The 23,164-nt window shown below is 40.2% G+C and overlaps 1 protein-coding gene and 1 non-coding gene across 3 annotated transcripts in view; one reads left to right on the forward strand and one right to left on the reverse strand.

The window, feature by feature from the left end:
* MAST4 (microtubule associated serine/threonine kinase family member 4) overlaps window positions 1-23,164 on the reverse strand; it is a 161,474-nt gene that overhangs the window by 114,082 nt on the left and 24,228 nt on the right. For both annotated transcript variants that reach the window (XM_027100962.1, XM_027100963.1), the window contains exon 2: window positions 578-666. In XM_027100962.1, the coding sequence (XP_026956763.1) occupies window positions 578-666 (89 nt within the window). The remainder of the gene's footprint in view (window positions 1-577; window positions 667-23,164) is intronic.
* Window positions 16,616-16,693, forward strand: TRNAG-UCC (transfer RNA glycine (anticodon UCC)). The gene has a single exon. It is a non-coding gene; the product is annotated as a tRNA-Gly (tRNA).

Genomic DNA, 23,164 nt, shown 5'->3' on the forward strand with positions numbered 1-23,164 from the left:
CACCTTTGTCCTATACGTCTTTGCACAACTCCCTTCTCTTCACCAAACTACTGTAAAAACAATCCCAATTTAACTGTTCCTTTGGGTTTTCATTTCCTCATGAATGCTCCCATGTCCCGTAAAACGTATGTTAAATAAATGTGTATGCTTTTCCTTTGTTAATCTGTCTCTGGTTACTGGGTCCCCAGTGGAGAAGTTAGAAGGGGAGAGGGAAAAGATATTTTTCCTCCCTTATAGTTCTTGACACTAATCCTCTTCACGTGAACTGTCATGGCCACGTTTCCCAAAGGAAATCCTAACATGGGAGCGTGACTTGCATCATCCACAAATTCAGATGTGGAGAAAAAAAAATAACTGGGATAGGACCCCATATAAAAAGGATTTCTCCCTTTCAGATCCAAGAGCTCAAAGAGAGGCTAAGGTTTGGGCTGACTGATGAGAAAGAACAACTTAGTGACAAAGCTACAGGGAAACCAAGATAACAAGGTGGGGAGACGCATCTAAATTTCCAAATGCCTGTATTTTAAAAACTAGCAAGACAAAGTAAAACAGAACTCAAGAAAAGGTATTTCATTACCTGCATGAGCAGAGAGAGGTGAGTGAGGCCGAGGCAGTGCTGGGGGCTGCCCATTACCTATCAAGCTTTTCCGGTTGCTGGTTCGGCAACTGTCCAAAGGAAAGGAAAACCAGTTTTAAAAGCAATAATAATGATAACGTTCAAGTATGTTCAAAGTAGACATAGCTTAGGTTGAACAATCTATCCGCACATGTTATTTCTAAAATTTTTGCAAGTCAATATGCACTCACTAATATTTGAAGAAAATATAATGTATTCATATCATATATAACACCATCAATATTCCTCACCACAAAGTTATCATCCAATGCCTTTCTTTTGGCTCCTCACTGCAAATATGTGATATATACACACAAGTGATAAACTAAGGATTCAAATCAGCAAACCACAGGTAGCATCTCTGCTGACATGAAATTTCTAATACAAAATTACATGCAATGAAGAACAATGACATTAATCTTACAGTGATGCACTAATTAAAAATCTAATTATTTAGACAAATTTCATAGTTGTGCCTTTTGTCAATAGAACAGCCAATGCCTAAGATAAATGCATTTCACTACTCATTCATTTTTCATCTTCATACTGCATTCAGTATTAAGGTAAATATTTTGGAATCATAGAAACAGATTCCAGTTTGTATTAAAATAATGAAGGCCTTTTCTCACAGGCACACTACCTACTGTTTTTTATCCTGGTACCCAGTGAGTAGAAATAAATCGCTACATATGAGCACAGGGTAACTATTTTTTCCTGTTTCTGCTACTAGAAAGTTAAAAAATAGCTAATTTGATTCCAAAGTAACTTTCACAAGCCTCAAAGAATAACACAAATGCAAAACTGGTTGATGATGAAGTGGATGTTATCTTACTTTCGTTTGCTTTTCTTCAGTACAGACTAGTACTTCACAATCAGTATAGTGGTTAGAAAAGGATAATACAAACCAGCAGGTTACCTCATTGAATTCACCTATAATAAGGTTCAGGGCACTATGATTCCATCCTCCTACACTTGGTGCCCTTATCCACCATTGAAGATTTATTGTAATGTCTTCTTAATTCAGAATATACCTGTTACAGCATTCTTGAAACAGGAATTTTCACCTAACTTCTAAATAACATATAGTGGACATAATTGAGAATTTGTATAAAATATTTGAAAGGGGGCTTCCCTGGTGGTGCAGTGGTTGGGAGTCCGCCTGCCGATGCAGGGGACACGGGTTTGTGCCCCGGTCCGGGAAGATCCCACATGCTGTGGAGCGGCTGGGCCCGTGGGCCATGGCCACTGAGCCTGCGTGTCCGAAGCCTGTGCTCCGCAACGGGAGAGGCCACAACAGTGAGAGCCTCACGTACCGCAAAAAAAAAAAAAAAATTTGAAAGGAACATTTCTAAATACTATTTAAACAACACATTTCAAAACCAAACCAAATTTCTTTCTCCAATATTGACTTGGGAACCAATCCTCTCTCTTAGATGTTTGCTGCTTATTATCATTTGTCAACATTCCCATATTTATAATTTCTTAAGGTCAGGCTGCATCATTTTATTTTCCTTACTGGAGCAATCAACACCCCCTAGCATTATCTGTGAGTTTAATTAAGATCATGTTTACTCAGCCTTAAAGAAGTTGTTGAATAAGAATAGACCCTTGATAATTATGAAGGTGGAATGTGTATTATCAACTCATCTATCAAGAACCATAATTTGGCCTATTAAATTCATAACCATTAAGTCAGATCGTGTGATTGTTTTTTTAAAAAATATTGTACAATGTATTTAGTGTTAATTCAAATTAATGTCTCCTTTAATTTTAACATAGGAATATTAAATATATCAACTTGCTGATGTTAGTAAGAGAAATTATAAATGACAGATTTATATCCTGGAACTCTCAGCAAAGTTATTTGCTAATTTGAGCAAGTTAATTGTAATACAGGTTAACTTATACAAAAATGGCTATTTGTATTAGTTTTTACATTTAGTATTTGATCTAAATCATTTATGAAAATTTATGTAAATCAAATAAATAAGAAATATATATCAATAGAAACAGTAACCTAATGAATATCTTACATAAGAATATCAGTGAAATACGCTGACAAAGCTAAAATTTAGAAAATATTTTTAAAAAACATTTTAATTGGGGCTTCCCTGGTGGTGCAGTGGTTGGGAGTCTGCCTGCCGATGCAGGGGACACGGGTTCATGCCCCGGTCCGGGAGGATCCCACATGCTGTGGAGCGGCTGGGCCCGTGAGCCATGGCCGCTGGGCCTGCGCCTCCGGAGCCTGTGCTCCGCAATGGGAGAGGCCGCAGCAGTGAGAGGCCAGCGTACCGCAAAAAAAAACCAAACAAACAAAAAAAAATTTTAATTGAATTTTCCTAAGAAACATATAGAATGACTAGTACATTACCACAACAAGCTAAGTAGCCAATAATTTGTATTTAAAACAAAGAGAAACACAAACAAAAAATTCTCACAACTGTATCAGTTATTTAAAGCCTACCAAAAACAAAAAAGGGTGGAAAAGTACTGATGTGATTTAAAAAAAAAAAACTCAAAAAGAAACGTCAAGGGCTTCCCTGGTGGCGCACTGTTGAGAGTCCGCCTGCCGATGCAGGGGACACGGGTTTGCGCCCCGGTCCGGGGAGGATCCCACATGCTGCGGATCAGCTGGGCCCATGAGCCATGGCCGCTGAGCCTGCGCGTCTGGAGCCTGTGCTCCGCAACGAGAGAGGCCACAACAGTGAGAGGCCCGCGTAAAAAAAAGTGAAACTAAAGAACAGTTATGAATTCAAGTTCCAGCTATCCATCCCCAAAATGCAATCTTTCTGTTTCACTCTTTAAGAAGAAATGGAAGCCATCCACCCTGCCCGTGCTTGATTCTGAAAGCTGAACCCAGGAACCACCACTGCCCACAAAGAACCTGCTCCTCTTCATGCCACCCAGTTGAAAAAACACATGGGACACAGCCTATGATGACATGCTCAGTTTGTTCTCTCAGTTGACAAGGTGACACAATGGCACAGATTCTTTACTTGCAAAATCTGAATTTAGCCCAAGAAGATAGCCACATATAACTTGAGACAAAGGCAAAGGTAAACGATGGATTAGAACAGGGGCTGATGGTGCTAAGTGAGCTTTCCTTGTTACCTCATTCCTTTGGTTCCTGCCTAGAAAGATCCACCTGCCAACAGAAAACACACACACACACACACACACACACAGAGTACAATAAGCACTGCTGACTATGGACCTGGGATCTGAGAAGAATGGGAGGGTGAAAGGCAATGACAGTACTTCTGAGTCAGAAGGACTGTCTGGCCCCTGCGGGCTGGGAGGCGAGGCAGGTGGGGACAGAGCCCTCTGGGAGAAGAACGTCACAGTTGGATGGGCACTCTGTTGGAGACGCTTTAGCATGACAGGAAGCCACCACCGGGAAGTGGTTTATTTGTTGGCGTGGTGTTTTGGCTTAGGCAGGTGACCTGGGATCACACAGGGTGCCACTCTGCTCCCTGAGTTCACTGTTCCCAAACTGCTCACCAAAGCAGTTTCACAAGGAGCTTCCCCATCTCCTAACGATTGCCAATAGCACTTTCCATTTGTCAGGAGGATAGAGAGACAGATCACGCATTTCATCGTGCAAGTCAGGCCTGATCAGAGTGAGGGACAAAGGAACGTGGGCTACTAGCTGAGGGAGGGGAGGGGAAGGAGGTGTATGGATTTTTGGCCCAAACCACCCATATTCTATTCCTGCCTAGATTGTCCTTATGCTCAGAGCTCCGTATGAAGGGCGTGGTGGGACCTGTAAGAGCCTCACACCTGGATCTGTCACATCTCTCCTGGCAGAAGAACCTGTTAATTATCCTCTACCAGGTCTGTAAAAGCTGTGAGGGCCACCAGGCTGTGGCTTTTTGCAACTGTTCTGAGTAGCTGAAATGCAGCTTAATTTTAAATTACAATCATTTGGGGACATGAATACTGATCATGTCTGATCGTGGTAGGACAAGCTGAGAAAGAGAAACCCAAACAGGCAGTAATTTCTAACAGTCACAGCCGACTTGGAAGGTCAACATTTAGTACGACATATGACTGACCACAATTGAGGGGCAATGAGTTGCCTAAGAAGAGCTCCAGGAGTTCTGAAAAGCTAGCCTATAATTTATTAATTCATCTTGATGAAAAATTTGATAAATTTGCACAGGAGGCCAATTATAGACCATAGATTTACTGAATGTGAACATCTGCTATTTCCTGATACCTTAATAGAATCTGAACACTGAATACTCCTTGAACAAAGAGGAAGACAGAAGTGGAAGAAACCGGGCATGAACAGGAGGCAGAAATTGTCTAGCTAATGTGGTATTGCTGAAAACATGTTATAAAACAGGCAGGCTTCTGTTTCCTTATCTTTACAATGAAGGGGTTAGACCAGATTAGAGGAGTCATTAATTATTTTTGTTTGGTTTATGAAATTTTAAAAATATAGAAAAATAATCAAACAATTCTCACCACCTGAAATGAACAATGGTATCATTTTCTGATGTTTATTCCCAATCTTTAGTATGTGTATGTCCTTTCAGTGGCTGGGAAGGCTTTGTGCAGTGAACCTCCCGGGGATTATCTGGTTCTGTAAGGGTGTACACCGTTCACTGTCTTTCTAGTGACTAGGCTACTTTAAATGCTGTAGGAGTTGCAGTTAAGTTAGAGAAAACTAGTAGTAATACAAGTGATTCTTGTCCATAATAATGTAAATGAATTTTGTCTTGTGCAAATACAGTTAATAACCACCCACAAAGAGATGACCCCAAACATTTAATATCATTGTCCTACGAGATATTAACTGGTTTTGTATCTATTAGCAAATTTTATTTCATCATTTCTGATTATATGTATATAATATACACATTTATATATATTTTAATATATATATTTTATGTATATGGTTTTCAAAATCTCTTACTGTTGTCCTCATTAATAAGTTAAATAAAATCTCTCACACATGTTTATTTTATATTTGTATGACAGTCATGTTTTTGACTTGTTGGATAAATTGCACTTTAGCACACACTATATATTATAGATATTCTGTAACTTACTTTTTTTCTCACTCAACATTATATTTTTGAGATTTAACCATGGCAACATAAATATGGGTTTAATTCATGCCTTTTTTAGATTATTCATTTGAAGCAAATTTTAGGATTATTAAATGCACTAAAATTATGTATATCATGGACATTTCTTTTCTTTGTGCAACATTAAATATCTAGGCCTCTGTGTATTTGCAAATCTGATTGTAAAAGCCTTGAAAAGTATCTTCGAGACTGAATTTGAAAGAAAAATTATATCATGCAACATAAAGCAAGTCTTCCTTACAATTTTCTTCGGATACTTCTCCCCCAAATCCTTAATTCCTTCAGATGCTGCCTTGCCCTTCTCTCCATGTCTGTCTTCATACTATTGTCTTCTCCAGAAATAACTTTTTTGTCTTTCATATGTAAATCAATCTACCCTTCCTCTGGGCCTCTTGTCTACAGCTCTACCCCTTTTCCTGTAGAGCACAACGAGGCCACAGCTGGTAGCTGGCTGGATAAGCTTTAGTGCCCCTTAGAAGGCAACAGGAAGCAAAGCATTAATATTCGTGTCCGTGACATACTCTTATTTAGGTGAAGTTATGACACTGCCGATGTCTTCCCTATGGCCCATGAAATCAGGGCTCCCCCCAAGGTTCCACTGATTCATTCAACAAATTACTTTTCGAGTTCCTAATACATGCTAGGTACTACTCTAAACAAACAAATACCCCTGCTGTCCTCTAGAGACCTGTATTCTAGAGAAGGAAGCAGATAATAAACATAGTAAACTAGTAAGATAGTATGGGAGATGGTGATGACGTTTGTAGTACGAGGGATGGTGATGGAGAACAATGATGCAGAGGGTAGGATATGGAGCACGGATGTAGGAAATCACAATCTTAAACAGATGGTTAGGGAAAGCCTCGTGGTGTGGGGGGAAGGGGAGTGCGGTGTCTGAGTAAGACAGGAGGATGAGGGAGTGAACATTCAGGAAGAGCAAAGGCCCTGGTCAGGCGTGCTCCAGGACCAGCAGGCAGGCCAGCGTGCGGGAGGGGAGCTGGCCAGAGGCGAACAGGCAAGACGACAGCGGACAGAGCCCGGGGCCACCTCTGGGGCAGGTGCAGGCCACAGCACGGAGACTGGTTTTACTCTGGGTGAAAAGGGAAGCTGTTGGAAGGTTTTAAACACCATCTGAGTTCTGTTTTGAGAGAATCATTCTGGCTGCTAGATTGCAATAATCAAAGGAGGAGGGAGAAAGGCCAGTTAGGGAGCTAAGCGGATGGACATGCCTAGTATACCCCATCTCCTGGGACTCAACTTCAAAATACAGCATTTTATTTTAAAAACTCAGGCCAAAATCACTCCCAAGATTCAATGCAGGTATGAGAGCAGTCCATGCTCTTCTGTACAGCCTCTGAAACACTGGAGAAAGAGCAGGTAGCTAGAACTGTGGTGACTGCCAAGCAGAGAGCTTCAGCCCTCTGCATATGGGCATCAACGCAATGACCTAGTTTATCGTCATCCAGGGTATATTACTGTGAACGCTGAGTATTGATACTATCGGCTTGATACTTGAACTTAACTTTTCCGTTAGTAGAAAAACTCCTTTTGAAAGGCATTAATTATAATGGAAATGAATGACTGCTCATACTGCTTTCACCTAGGAGCAAAAAAATTTGGCTAGTTACATGCCTAGAGGAAGGTATAGGTCTCCACGCTTTCAAAAATTCTGAGGAAAATATATATATTACTGTATACAGTACTTCTTGTAAATCTATCTAATCCATTAAGATAAGCCCTTGGTGAGGTCTAGCCCAATTTTCTGTCTTTGTAGAGGAAGAGAGAGATGGCTGAACATACAGATATTGGCAAGATGCTATTCAATGTAAAAAAACATCTATGGGCAAGTACGATGGGCAATAAGAAAATGAAGAAAACACTCTCAAAGTATAAAAGAAGAGCTAAGAATGATTCGCAGATAACTGTATTCTAAGGCAGAATCTGGCAGAGTTGTACAAACAAAAATGTGTTGCTATCTGAAGTGTGAGATAAAATCCCAATCAGCTTTGAAACGTATTTTCATAACTGATAAGCACTGGAATTTTATAGTATACACTAAGTATGACAAATTGTCCCTCCATTTCATAGGTCTTCCCTAAATAACCCCTTAATCTTGGTGATCTGCCTGACACAGAAACTGATGTCAGTGAGCCCTGATGTCATATGTGAGCATGTGACTGATGGGGGGCTGACGTGCACCATGTTGCACCAGAGTGACCCTGGCAAGCAGAGCATCTACTCTGTGGTCACTCATTCATTCAGTAAACATAACCAGGGATTCTACCTGGAGCTTACCATCTAGGATAGGGGATAAGATCCTTGAGGTCAAAGATTATATCTTCTATCATAGTGAATCTCTTTGGATACCCAGAAAAATACAGGAAATAAAAATGACTTGAATAGAGATTCAGTAAATATTTTTGAATAACTAACTAAATATGGTTCCTACCATTAAGGAGTTTCTAATTTAACTTGGAGGACAAACATAGTCTAATCTATAAGACTAAACTGATCTAAGACGATATTATAGTCTAATTCTACTAGCTTGATCAAGGCAGTGTATAACAGAAAACACAAAGAGCTGACAGGTTTATATGATGTGAAGCATCTTACTGAGAAAACCTACATACACGTCATTCTGAATAAAAATTACAATGGGAAATCAGAGGAATGAAAAGAGGGGCATATCACAACGGTCAAAGTCAAGCAGGAGCTGGTAATAATATGGGATTTATAGCAGCAAAGTTAAGTCCAACTGCTGAAAATGTTAGAAGTAAAAAGCAATTAAAGTGAGAAGGCTCTCAATACCTGTTAATTTTTTTTAGTGCAATTTATCTGCAACATGCATTATGGGACATACCTAGCCTGAACGTCCCCCAAGATTCCTAAGACATCAGGGCAGGTCACCTATTTGAATGAAGACACTTAAGGGCTGGAACAGTCAATGATGAGATGAATTCTGGTCTTCTGACTAGTCACGCAGAGCATAATAGCTCAAACCTCACACCAAAGACACGTAATAAAGATTGTTTGTACTTGAGATGAGGGTGTGCAGTGCTGCAAAGGTAAGGTCATTAACTCTGATCCAAGAGTTGAAGGGCATGTACTGTATCTTGGCAAACTGCTTTAAAGGCTGATTTGGCCAAACATTGCGTGGAGTAAAAATATGGTCTAATCTGTCCCGCAAGGCTAAAGAGCTGCTATCACCTGGCTGGGCTGACCTCTGGCTGAGCTATCAAAGTGGCATTGAGTCAGCTGAGGGAGGGACCAAGGTGGTGGCCCCAATTTTATAACTGGCTAAAGGGTTTTTTAAACAAACACCTATGAGACTGACACACAAGCCTTTGGTTGTTCTCAGGGCAGCTGTGGACGGTGACCAAAGGTAAGTCTACAGACGTGTTTGCGAGTTAAGGAAAAATAAACAAAATACAAACTAATGTTCTTCTAAACCTCTACTTTACAAGTGTGTTTGTGTTTTGGGGGTTGGGGGCTGTGTGTGACATTTATTTTTAAAACTTCCATGTTTCATACTCAATATGGAGAAAAGTCACAACTTGATACATTTTCTTTCTTGAGTAGTAGAAAACCAAGTTCAAAGTTCAACTACAAAAATTACCTTTAATGAATTTAATTTAATAGCGTGGATTTTTCTCAGTTGGCCAGTGCAAAGAAATCTTTCCAAAAAAACTAAGATAGTGGGGGCAGCTCCAAACCAGAGCAAACATAACAGCTTAAATCTAACGTTCCACTCCACCTTTCTAGAAATACTATAATAAAATTGTACAATTGACTTCTTTCCCCTGTACCTAGTACCTCCTGCTTTATTGCTGTAAAGGAATGGTCATCAGCTTTATAAAGCTGGATTGGAAGATTTTCTTATATTCAAATCTTATTTGAACATATATATGTAACAGCTGAACTGATATAATATTGTTTTACCCACTCTGGGCTTCTCCATACAGAAATTAAATCTCAGTTTAACTTGCGACACCTAGAAACATTTAATTTGGGGGATATGTTTTACTCTAGTAGGGTAATTTACCTATAAAGCTAAACACGACCCATACGGATCAAAAGCTCTGCTCCCTCTTTCTGGTTCGGAGGATTCTGGGGCCGCTCCAGTCTGACCCACAAAAAGGGAGGGGGAGTTGACTTCCGTAATCACCGGATCTCCTTTTATGACACGCAACAGAAAGTTATGTCAAGCCCGGAATGAACAGCATGACTATTTAACGGCCTCCCAACTCGAAAGCATTTTGCATTCACAGCAATTTGGCATAATGCTTTGCCCACAAGTGAACTGTCTCTGATTCCCGGGCCTCCACAGTCAGAAGACAAACAGACACATGTGGAAAACCCACAACCGAACTCCACTTCGTGCTTTTCTGTGAGGAAAAGTCATGTGGCAAAAAGCCATCCTCTTTCTGGTATGTTTTGTTGCTAGCTGCGCCCACCTCAGAATCTTGCAAAATGACATTCTGCTAATGACAGGAATGTCAAAGCCGGGATAATGGGCACAAGTAGAAGAAAATGTTTCCTAAATGGAGAAATAACAGGAAAACTGCCAAATGGATATTAAAATGAGCTGTGTGTTCCTCCCATACTTAAGCACTTAGTCCCCTACTATTTGTGTCCAACGTGAAAGGGAAGCAGACCTCTAAGGAGGGAAGAATGGCCCACCTGGGTGAAAAGCACAGAAGCAACAAGACGTCGAAGGACTGTTTTCCCTTAATTAACTGACAGATGTCTTTTCTCTTCCTCATTTGCATCCACTGATGTTTTCTTAGTCAGTCTCTCATTTTGCAACGATGAAATTGGCCACAAGGAACCAATTCTGTTTCTGAAGACAGGAGGACTGGGGTGATACCAGAAGATGCTGGTCTTTAAATTGCTCAGTATTCAGTCTGGGCAATGAATGCTCCTTGCTCTCGCCATTTGTGGGCTGAGCCACAGAATTTTAGCTCGGAAAGATGAAGTAATGACTGCCAAGGCAGCACCACCAGCTAGTGGCAAATAGGGCTTAGGAAGGGAGGTCATGTGGGCTCCCACAACAAGGGCACATTCGAAGTTAGAAATATCTGCATTAGACACAGAAATACATTTAACTACATCTTATGTGAATGTATTATACATTCCACGAGGGAAAAGCTAGTTCTGTTCTAGATTTCACTGACTGGTTATTTCTTAGGAGAGTACAGTTACAAAATACAAGGACTTGCCATTGGTACACCTGGCTTCAAATTCCAACCCCCCTTAAGCCTCAATTTACTGATCTGTAGAATAGGAATAAGAATATGAACTACCTTGGAGGGCGAAGTACAGATGAAATGAGATAATGCATGGGAAGAAATTATCACAGTGCTTGGCACGGTAAGTGCTTCATAAATATTAGCTGTCAGAAGAAAACATTTTGGTCTTTCTTTCTTGCATACATTCTTTCATGCACATATGTTTTCCTATTTAGAATGTTACACTAAGGCTTTCCCTCAAGGATCCTGGAACAAGAAGCACGAGATTGCCCATAGAATTAACTTCAAAAATCAATACAATGAATTATGCAAGAGCTAAAGAGGCTGGTTCTAAGGCAGCAGACTTGACAGTAAATGTAAATATTAACACAGTTATAGAAGGAATGTAACAATGAGAAGGGCAACTGGTTGGCTTCAGAAACACAGAAAAACAAATGCTGCAGAACCACAAGTTCAAGTGTTCATCCAAGGGCTTCAAATTGGCATCCTCAAGGAGAAGGACATGCAAGGGATTGCACCCAACACAGACATCAAAGTTTCAGATCAACTGTCAAAACCACGTGCACCTGTCCACCTTTGCCCAATGCTGTGGATCATTTAAGCCATCTAACAAGTCTTGCTCTGCTACCATATTCCCTAAGCCACCTTCTGACTACTTCATGGAGAGGTCTGCCCAAATGTGAATAACAAGAACAACAATAATGACAACTGCCAACGTTGACTGTTTTCTAGTACACGCCAAGCAAGGGTTTAATTTGCATGAGAATCCCAAGGTAAGACTTATTTCTATCCACATCTTAGAGATGTGAAAACTGAAGACCTGAGAAATTCAGAAACCTAAGATCGCACAGCTAGTAAGTGGTAGAACTGGAATTCAAACCCAGGCAGCATGCCTTCAGAGCTCGTGCTTCTAACCATTCTGTTAACATGTCTATAAGGCAGAGAATAAGAACTTTGAAGAGCCTAAGCCCCATACTGATTATTTTTCCTCCCTGTAAATTAATGTCTCAGCATTCTGGCCCTGTACGTAAATCAGTGAGCTTGCTAACTACAGACCCATGCCTAAGAGAAGGGGCTGCTCTTCAGATACCACCCGAACTGGATTTCTGTGTCTGTAGCCTGGCAGTCAGATACAGGAGGGAGGTCAAGTTAACAAGCTTCACACTCAGATTGTGAGGTTTTTCTAGAAGCAGCAAGCCTGACCCAGGTAGACAGACACCACAGTGTCACCAAGTGGGCCATGTATTCCATCCTGTGATATACTTGTACACACATTTATCAGGCTTACAGACAGACAGGTGAGATGTCACGATCTGGACATTCCTTCCTCCACAGCGTATTCTTGAGGACCCAAAGGCAGATGACCCAGCACTTGGATCATCCATTTCAAGCAGGCTCTTCCTCCTTATCCAGCTGCCCCAACCAGCTGGTCTAGTCAGACACAAGTAGGAAAGAGACTTATGTTTAAGCATGTGTCATTCAGATTCTTTTAGTCCACTGTTTCTTAATAAGATTTTAAAATAAATCCAAATCTCTGGATCATATCCCCCTTAACATGGCTTTTTTTTTTTTTTTTTTGCTTTTTGATATCTAGATATCTGACTTAGAGAACACAGAAATCAGATATGTGGTGTGAAGCCTCTTTGTATGTTCTACTGGTTTCAGAGAAAAGGAGGACACTGTAATATGCATTAGGAAGTGAATTTGGCCAGCAGAAAATCTAAAACCTATATATTGACCGTATTGAGACAAGCTTTTTTATAAAAGAAGTATTTACAAATGATATATCTCAAAATACAACACACTCGACATTATAAAACCTATGTATTTACAACTTCTATAAACTTGTGACCCCAAGATTCTTCTCTTGTACTTATTCTTTCAGGATGTCAATCTTTTAGTCTGGTATCTCCCCCCTTTTTTTTTTTTAAATTGAAGTATAGTTGATTTACAATGCTCTGTTAGTTTCAGGTGTACAGCAAAGTGATTCATATATATATATATATATATATATATATATATATATTCTTTTTCAGATTCTTTTCCCTTATAGGTTATTAAGATATTGACTATAGTTCCCTGTGCTATACAATAGGTCCTCGTTGTGCATCTATTTTATATATAGTACTGTGTATCTGTTAATCCCAAACTCCTAACTGCATCTTCCCGCATTCTTGCCTCCCAAAGACCTCCCAGACTCTAAGAGAGCATGTATGGGAATGTGTCTGTGGAAAGAGGTTTCACTGAATTGTGTGAATTACATTAGAACTATGGCAGGAGTTCAGGCAAGGCAGAGTGCCAGGAAAGCGTCAGTTCCTAAGGAAAAGTTTACTGCTGGCTTCACTCACCTTCAAATCACCAGCCTGCCTCTTATGGGCATGGCCACCTATTTCTCACAGGGCCAGCCCTGTGTTCAAAGAGGTGACCTCATTCGTCCTAGCCTGGAATCCGGCCCTTAATGAGTAAGTACCCTGAGCCCCAGAACAACACAGGCACTCGGCCCCTTCACCATATTCATCAGGCATCCCACCTCAACTCATACTGCATTCCCCGCAGCTACTCAGACAGCTCCTCTTCATTGTGGTCCTGGATTCCTGTTTCTTAAAGTTATGGAATCCCTGACCTTCACACGAAAACATTTCTCAGTAGAAATTCAAAGGTATAGAACGATGGCACCCTACCGTGTAAAACTTCTATATTGAAAAGGATCCAGAGTAACTCGCCCCATGAAATTAAACTGCACATCATGACTAGAATTAAGACACTTAACTTGCTGAAAACAAATCAAACGACACTATGAGAGAAATGAGTGTGAACTCGTCCACTGGCAACTTTTGCTTTTCTTTTTTCTAAACAGACCCTAAATCCTACGGAAAGAGCAAAATACATATGAAAACAACAATGCAGCTAAACCATCATGAAAATAAAATCCGTCAGTAGCTTCCAAGTGAGTCATTCCTTTGGCTTGGCGCTCACATAGTATTTTCATTCACAGTATAATCATAAAATTGTAGGGTTTGCTTATATAACGAAGAGTGCTTTCTGCCTGGGTCTTCGGATATTAGCTACACTGACTATTCAGTACAGGAGGCCGCAAAGTTTCTGAACTCACACAGTTATATGGTAAAAAGCAAAAACACTTTGTGCTATTAGCCAATCTGCCTCAAGGACGGTACATCAAAACTGTGATGCTGTGTTCTTCAAATGACGAAAATTGTTTTTCATTTTACTTAAAAAAAAAAATCACACAAACATTTTAGTTACGCATTTTGCATCTGAAAGCATAAATATTCTAAAATAATGTATAAGACAGCCGATGAGTGGTAAGCAATAGGTCGCATCATCTTTCTACAAACTGGGGACTAGTACCTGGTGATCAACCATTTCACGAGACAGAGTCACCTCCTTCCCCTCCTCCAACAATACCATCATGAACTTGGTTTTCTTGTTTTAACTCAACTTGTTTTTCTGTTGTGCAGCTTGACTACCCCACCAAAACCCCCCAGCAGTTTTTAAAGAGTGTCTCTGCCCCAGGCAGAGGGAGGACAGTTACCAGGACCCCAAAGAAGATGTGCTTATGAGTTTGCAATCAGGAAATCTGGGGAGGGAGACATTTCACTAAGTTTTTAAATAGCTCCATTGTTTAGTTAGGTGACACTGTATATTTGAGAGAGGAAAAAAAGGCCTACCCGAGGTTTGACAGAAACTAGGCAGTCATGGTTAAAAAAATAAAAAAGAGTGAAGACCAAAATGAAATAAACATATAATCCCCTAAATTAGAAATGCAACTGTCAAAGCTTTCAATATCCAGGTAGGCAAATTGTTCCTATCTTAGGCAGGTGAAGGCATTTTTCTCAAGTAAGTACTATAGAGAGTAAAGATTATTAATGTGGGAATATTTTTATCCTTGAGAAATAGGAAATAGGAAATAACTGGGTAGGGGAGGTCCCAGGAAGATTATGTAATGTGTCCATAATACATTGTTAAACTAAAACATATAATTCATTTATTAAAAAAATTTTGATTATTTTATTACAGTAAATACCAGCAGAACCAATAATTAATATTTGTGTCCTAGATGGAAAAAAAAATACTGGTAATGAGTCTGGCCCCAAAGTTAGGAAGAATTAATGGTATATTACTTATAAATGACTCTATCTCCCAAATCTTCCTGGCCCTCATCATCACAGCCTTGCTTCAGAGATTAGTCATTTTTCAACTGTTAAAACTTCCTTTCAGAAAGAAGGAAGAATCAGAACTTTGATTCGTTTTTTCCCCTCTTCCTGTAACATGATTTTTACCTCAACAAGATTAACCTCTAACTCAACTACGTGAAAGAGTTAATCAATTTGTATGGAGATGAAGAGAACTACTTCCCTACTCTTTTAAAAATGTTTTTTAAAAATTGATAAGACTCAGGAATAGAAATAGGGTTGGCCGCTTTTCTTAGGACAGTTCATTTTTGGGTCATTCTGTCCTCCAAATGCTTTTTATGTACTCAATGAAATATGTATTTTAAAAGATCTATCCCACAATAAGGACCTACTTCTGCCTGGGTCACGCTAGCCTGACATCGAACGACAAAAAGTCCAGAACTGAGGGAAGAAAAAGGTGGCCCAAAGAGGCCCAAGGACTGAGGCTGACAGAAAACTGTCTTTTTGCCTGAGAACCGCAGAGCTTGAACCTGCAACAAAGGCTCTCCGCTCGCCCACCCACTTCTGTCTTGTCTTAAGATCACTAACCACCACCTAAAATTAACTGCCTCCTCTCAGTGGAAGCTTTTTTGTTTCTAATCAAGCCAATGGACCGCCACCCCTCCCCCGCCCCGTACACACATCCCTTTTTTTTTACCTTTATCTGAGACGGCAGAGAACAAAGGATGATGTAGAACAAATAAATGATCAGTCTTGCTCTCCTAAAATCCCTGAATGAAGTAGTTACATAAGCTACGCTACAATCACAAGATGGGATATTTTTCCCAAAATGCTTACTTACAATGGTGAAAAGCATAGAGTCCAAAGCTTGATATCAAACATGCTTGAAAATACACAGAATGCAAAGAAACTGGACTGGAAGGAAATGTACATAAACAATAACAACGATTACTTCTCAGTGGCCGGAATATGGGAAAATGTGTGTATGCTTGTCCTTTAGTTTACAAAAAAAATTAACTATGAATCTTGCAACCTCTTAATCTGGAATAAGGTGTGTGTGTTATAAAGAAAAACAGAAGCCTTCTAAAAATACTGCTGGGGGGCTTCCCTGGTGGCACAGTGGTTAAGAATCCGCCTGCCAATGCAGGGGACACGGGTTCGAGCCCTGGTCCGGAAAGATCCCACATGCCGCGGAGCAACTAAGTCCGTGCACCACAACTACTGAGCCCGCGCTCTAGAGTCCGTGAGCCACAACTACTGAGCCCGCGTGCTGCAACTAATGAAGCCCACGCGTCTAGAGTCCGTGCTCCACAACAAGAGAAGCCACCACAATGAGAAGCCTGAGCACCGCAATAAAGAGTAGCCCCTGCTCGCAGCAACTAGAGAAAGCCCGCGCGCAGCAATGAAGACCCATTGGCAGCCAAAAATAAATAAATAAATAAAATTAAATAAATAAATTAATTAATTAAATTAAATAAAAATAAAAATACTGCTGGGAATTTCCTGATGGTCCAGTGGTTAGGATGCCGCACTTCCACTGCAGGGGTCCCGGCCCAGGTTCGATCCCTGGTCAGGGAACTAAGATCCCACAAGCTGCGCAGCATGGTAAGTAAGTAAAATGAAATAAAGTAAAATAAAATAAAATAAAATAAAATATAAAAACACTGCTCACCACGATTCCCAGGAGGAATGGAGAGAGGTAGAGAGTGATGACAAAGTACCACATGACAGGATAATTTACTGAGATATTAATGTGCAGTATTCTTTCTACTAGAGGAGAATGAAAGGTATGTTTCCTTCCCCCATTCCAAGAAGTCTTTGTGTTCAGAGTCTGGGCTCCTGGGCCTCAGAAGGTCTTTGACAGGTTTTGGTTTCAGGAATGGAAGCAGAAATTAGGAAGAGCCAGAAGGTAAGTCTCACCCAGGCCCTTCCCGCTAAGAACACAGAGGCTGTGAGTGATGCTGCTACAGGAAATGGGCAGAAAGGAGCTGCCTGAACCTAGAAGACGGGGGTGAGTTTCCCTGAGACCAGGTGGGGAATGGGTGAAGGCACATTCACAGGTGTGAATGGCTAGGACCTGTGTCCATTCCTTTCCAAGGCAGGGCTCCAAGAGGTACATGGTGATAGAGTTAAGAACAGGAGCCATGCTTGCTTTGCCAGTGCCAGTTAGAGATGTTCTTACCCACTACAGTATAGGCATCCCGAGTACCCACATCCCAGCTCAGAATAGGCCTCCTCATTTCACGTGGGCTTCTACTAGAAGTAACGCAGATGAGTAGGAAGCCATTGCTGGTTTCCACGTCACTTGACCATATCAGAAAGGCCACATCAAGCAATGTGGTGGCATTGACTGTGGTGACGGTTTCATCCGTGTATACTTAGCTCCAAACTCACCAAGTTGTATACATCGAATATGTACAGCCTATTGTATGTCAACTCTACCTCAATAAAGTGATTAAAAACAAAAAACAGAGTAGAAAAAACAATGCACCAGACCCCCTTTGGCTGGGATGTAGCAGCCAGTCCTAAGCCACAGCAACCCAAAGTATCAGCTAACTGTCTCTCTCAGGAAACCATCAATAAATGCCATTTTATTATTTTAGCAAAAGCTCAGCCCTCTTCAGAACCTGATTTAAAACATGAAAACAGAAACAAAGCATGGAATGTTGACCATACAGTTTGCTGATGACAGGAATTGTTTGCGCCCCTTTAATTACAGTCCAGTGGCTGCTGGCTGTAGAGTCACAGAGGTGCTAATCAAAGCCGGGCCAGGCCCAATTCTAATAGTTATTAATGATGTGGGGAAGACACAGCTAGACTCTGGCAGCCTTGGTCAGCTCGACAAATAGCAAAGCCCACAGGAGTAAGGTCTCCTTAACTTAAAATGCCAATAAAAGCCCTACGTAGAACCCTAGAGTTGCAGAGGTTTGAAAGTGAATGCAGGTCATCTCAATGGTTCCCTCTAAACTAGCAGTCCTTCAGAGGAACCTTTCTTTTGTTTATAAATTCAACCCCTGGAGTTAGAGGAACACACTCATAAATGAAGATTATCCTTTTAGAATATCCACACAGAGCACACAATTTCTGTAGTGGCAGACATAATCAGCTACTCTAAAACAACAAAGAACTCTATAGACATCGTCTTTTCCCAGCATTTATCGTTAAACATATTCACTCCTCTTAGAGCTTTAATTACTGAATTTGTATTCCGATGGTGGTTACCACATTGCATTGGAATATTAAGTGTCCCATATTCAATTTGCAGAAAATCTGCCAAGTTGAAGGTGCAACGCAAAACTAACTAGAATCATACTGTCACATGTTAAGAAGGCATAAAGCTCCCAGTATTGGGGTTAGTGATATGGAACGAATCATCTGTTATTACATAGCCTGAGATTTTAGAAAGGTCACCTAGTTCTCACTACAGAACTTGTGGCCACAGAACCGATGAGGAAAAAAATGTAAATTCGGAATCCAGCACCACGGGGAGAACAGAGGGACCTGTGGTTTTGCCATCACTGTTACGTAACCCTCCAGCTCCACCCAAATGCCCACAAGTATCACTGGGCATGGACTCCATCCATTTCCCTCCTGAGCCTTCTCCAAAGGTTGCAGAAACGCCATACTTCTGCGGTGACAGGGAGCATTTCAGTCAGGTTAGGAGTTCAGGGCCCAGAAAGGATATGTTGCCTTTCAACATCTTACATAAAGCAGCTTAGCAGAAAACATCTGAATAAGCTCAAAGGAACAATTCTAAATTCTCAGGTGTGGCTTCCGATGACACCACAACAAAAGATATGCGCCTTTTAGGTAAGTGGTTTTAAATGAAGAGATTACAGGAAGCCAGATAAGGCACTGTATACTTAAGTCACTGGCCAACTGAGGCTTATGCTCTCATCTCTGGTTGGAAATGCGGTCTGGTGTGAAGAGTAAACTACCGTGAAGGGCCTCTTCGATTGAGAACCAAATAAACAGGGTACACCTATAATGAATGGCAATATAGTGTAAAAACCTCTTCTTAGACTTCATTGTTTATATGCATCTCCAGATGAATATATATGTAGATGAGGATTCACAATGTCATATTATTTGACAATAAACTGATACTTTCCTTTGAAACAAACTTATTTTGCTTATCACAGAAAATGGCTGCAAAAGCAAAGATAAAGGTGACAACTGTAAGGAAAAACAAAAGCAGGCGTACTGCCTTCCCACAGTAGAGTCAAAGCTAATCAGTTCATCATATAGTAAAATCTAGATCATTCTAACATGACAAAATTCACAGGGCGCCACGCATCTTTGCTGCGGCATTACAACTTGGCTTAAACAACGCTCATTTATTTTAGAATTGGTTGCTTCACTTATGACTTTGACCAGAAGCTTCTGTTTCTTGGTGGAAAAGCACAGAGTATTTTCTAGAATATAACACCACATCTAAGTTGCAATGTATCACAGCAAACTAGCTCAGTCTGATCCTGAGTTTTTTCTCTATGTGTTCTCCCCAAAAAGGAGAGGTATCTGCAACAATCTGAAAAAAGCACAAAGAAATTAAGACCCAAATAAAGTAATGCTCACAACTCCAACAGTTAGCAGAGAGAAAGTTCCACTTTGTTATTTTAATGTTAATAGCTGCCACTTTTTAAAAAGTGCTATCAAGTCAGCATGAGTTTCTTTTTTTAAGGGTGAGTTCACATTAAAAACTAATTAACTGCCAAGAATGAGATAGGTTTCAAAAATGCAATTCTACTCATCAAATGCTGGTTTCCGTTTACTTCCTCTATACATTAACTTTAAGACTGTTCATTCCTAATCTGAGAATCTGTAAGTATGGTTAGACCAGGGCAAAGAATATTTAGGTATTATTTTAAGACATACAATGATAATCTTAAATAATGCTGAATTGAAATTTATCTTGTTTAAATTGTAAATATGGTCTATCACTGCTAATACTTTGAGGTCTGTGCAATACTAGACATAAAAATACAGCAATAGGGGCTTCCCTCGTGGTGCAGTGGTTGAGAGTCTGCCTGCCGATGCAGGGGACACGGGTTCGTGCCCTGGTCCGGGAGGATCCCACATGCCGCAGAGCGGCTGGGCCCGTGAGCCATGGCCGCTGAGCCTGCGTGTCCGGAGCCTGTGCTCCGCAAAGGGAGAGGTCACAGCAGTGAGAGGCCCACACACCTCAAAAACAAAACAAAACAAAACAAAACAAAACAAAAAAACAGCAATAAATCTGAGCTACTATATGGTGTTTGTCGTTGCTACACATATGTGTGTTTCTGTATCTGTGCTTAATAAAATATATACTACATTGCTTTCTTTTTCTGCAGTTTAGAATTGTATTATTCGCAATAAATTCTCTCACCATCTGCATGATGTTCTATCGTAAATACCCATTTCACATACTGACATATACGAGTGTGGAGTGAGTAAACCCTCTGGACGGGAACGACAAGACTAAAGCTGAAAGAAACAAAGTCAGGTAAGAAGCAATCCTAATTTTGGTGCTGGTGTGGAATGTTCTACACTACCCCACAGTTAAAATGATGTTTAAACTGGGTTACTCTAAAATGACTCCATGTAGCTCTTCTACTAGGGATTGTAAGCTCCCTGGAGCAAGCATCCTATTCTTTTTGTGACCCTAGTACAACACCTGGCAGAAGGGCACACTTGATTTTAAACCTTGTTGGATAAATGAATAATCTCTAAGAATAAGCTAATAAAAATGAGAACAGGAAAGTTTTGCTGAAAATGGAAGAGTGAGGAGTTTGATCACAGTAAACCCTGGCATAACAAACCTTCCTTTCTTAAATTAGTAAAAGTTACCATTTTACAGTTTCTCCTCAAAAGCCAAGAATCTTCATTAGAAAGCAGAGATCGTGGGTCAGGATGTACTGAGAGCTATACAAAGTCAGATTCTATCCCTGGCCTCCAGGGCTGAATCGAAAATGAACCGCATGTACAACAGAATAATTGACAGATTTAGGTAACTGTAAATATTATAAAAGAACCTATAGGCTAAGGGGTTAAAGTGGCAATGGAGCAAGAGTTTCTGGAAGGGGGACAGATCGCTTTTGACAAATAAGCACACTTTCAATGAAAGCGACAGAAGTAGGTCACAATGAGTAAGTGAATTTTCCACTGACTCATTTCCACATGTATCATGGGGCAGCAAAGGATACCAGTGATCTAATTCTCCAACTGGAAGAGCTGCACAAATCAGTACTCTAACAAAAGAAGTTGGAATTAATACTGCCTCGGCAGGGAGAACCGCCGTCCTGACCTAGGAACAGGTTAGTAGGCAGGAAGGTCAATAGGCCTGACAAATAATATGCAATTAATAAAAATCCTCATGTATTCAGAAAATTTAACAACTTAGACTGTAAGCACAGGAGAGTAAGGTGATTCCTGTGCTTTCTCCAGCTACAGATCGGTTCAATCAGGTTTAATGGGATTCCACCAGTTAACATATTCAGTAAATCTTCACTAAGTCTGCATGCAGTTTTTCAGTTTTTAACTTTGAATGCAAAAAGCCTCTATATTAGGTTTGATAGGAACCCACACTGGCCAATTATTTTTAAATACAAATTCATTTATTTTAGTGCAAATGGAACATACCATTATAAATGTCAAATAGTCACCATCCATTATGATAATAGGGCCCAGCCAATCTTACCAACTTATTCAAAGTTCACTGCATGAATGATCAGAGCTCTCGGTCCCCAGACAGACCTTAAAATATGTCCTTATTAAAAAATTCAAAAGCAATAAATCAGGTTAAAGAGGTGACAAGAGATGACCCTTGTCTGCCATCTCTTCCAGGAAATGCCCAGTGCTTTCTGCTGGGCCAGCCAGAAAGCTGACAGCTTCTCTGCCCATGCAGAGGACACCAGGATGGGATACAAGTACCATGGAGACTGATGGTCTCCATCTACCAGGAACTTACATTGAAAAAAGAACAAACATACTTTTCTTACTCCTACCCTTTTCCCCATATGAGGAAACATGCTTTTCTTCTAAAACTTCCACCATTCTGTCCACCTCATTCTTCCTCTATGGGGACCTAGAAATCATACTGCCAACAGAGCACTTTTAAATGGAAAATGCTTCTTGTTTCTGTCAAGAAAAATAGAACAAAATAGCAAAGCAAAACCGAACAATCAAAAAACACTATCATTATGCCACAGAATTTTGCAACTTCAATTTTCTACTCAACTACTATTGTCTCTTTCCATCCTTATTTCTTTTGTCTTAGAGACACAATACACAGGATGGTGAGGTTCCTCAAAATACTTTTTTTCTTCCGGTTTTATTGAGATATAACTGACACACAGCACTGTGTAAGCTTAATGTGTACAGCATAAAGATTTGACTTACACACATCATGAAGTGATTATCATAATAAGCTAAGTGAACATGTGAACATCCATCATCTCACATAGATACAAAATTAAAGAAATAAAAAAAAATTTTTTCTTGTGAAGAGAACTCTTAGGCTTTACTCTCTTAACATCTTTCATATATAACATACAGCAGTGTTCATTACATGTATCATGTTGTACATTATGTCCTTAGTACTTATTTACCTTATAACAGGAATTACGTACAGTACACTTTGACTACCTTCATCCAATTCACCCTCCCCTTACTCCCCACCTCTGGTAACCACAAATCTCATCTCTTTTTCTGAGTTTGTCTGTTTGTTTTTGAAGTATAATTGACCTATGTTAGTTCCTGTTACACAACATAGTGATTAGATATTTCTATACATTTCAAACTGATCACCATGATAAGTCTACTTAAGATGTGTCAACATACAAAGAGCTCACATTGTTACTGATATTTCCCACACTGGGTATTTTATACCCGTGACTCATTTATTTTGCAACTGGAAGTTTGTACCTCTTAATCTCCCTCACCTATTTCTTTCCTCATCCCAGTCCCCTCCCCTCTGGCAACCATTTGTTTGTTCTCTGCTATCTATAACTGTTTCTTTTTTGTTCATTTCTTTTGTTTTTTAGATTCAACACATAAGTGAAATCATACAGT

Source organism: Aethalodelphis obliquidens, unplaced genomic scaffold (assembly GCF_003676395.1).
Source record: "Aethalodelphis obliquidens isolate GAN/ISIS:26980383/991018 unplaced genomic scaffold, ASM367639v1 scaffold4, whole genome shotgun sequence".
NCBI classification, from domain to species: Eukaryota; Metazoa; Chordata; class Mammalia; order Artiodactyla; family Delphinidae; genus Aethalodelphis; species Aethalodelphis obliquidens.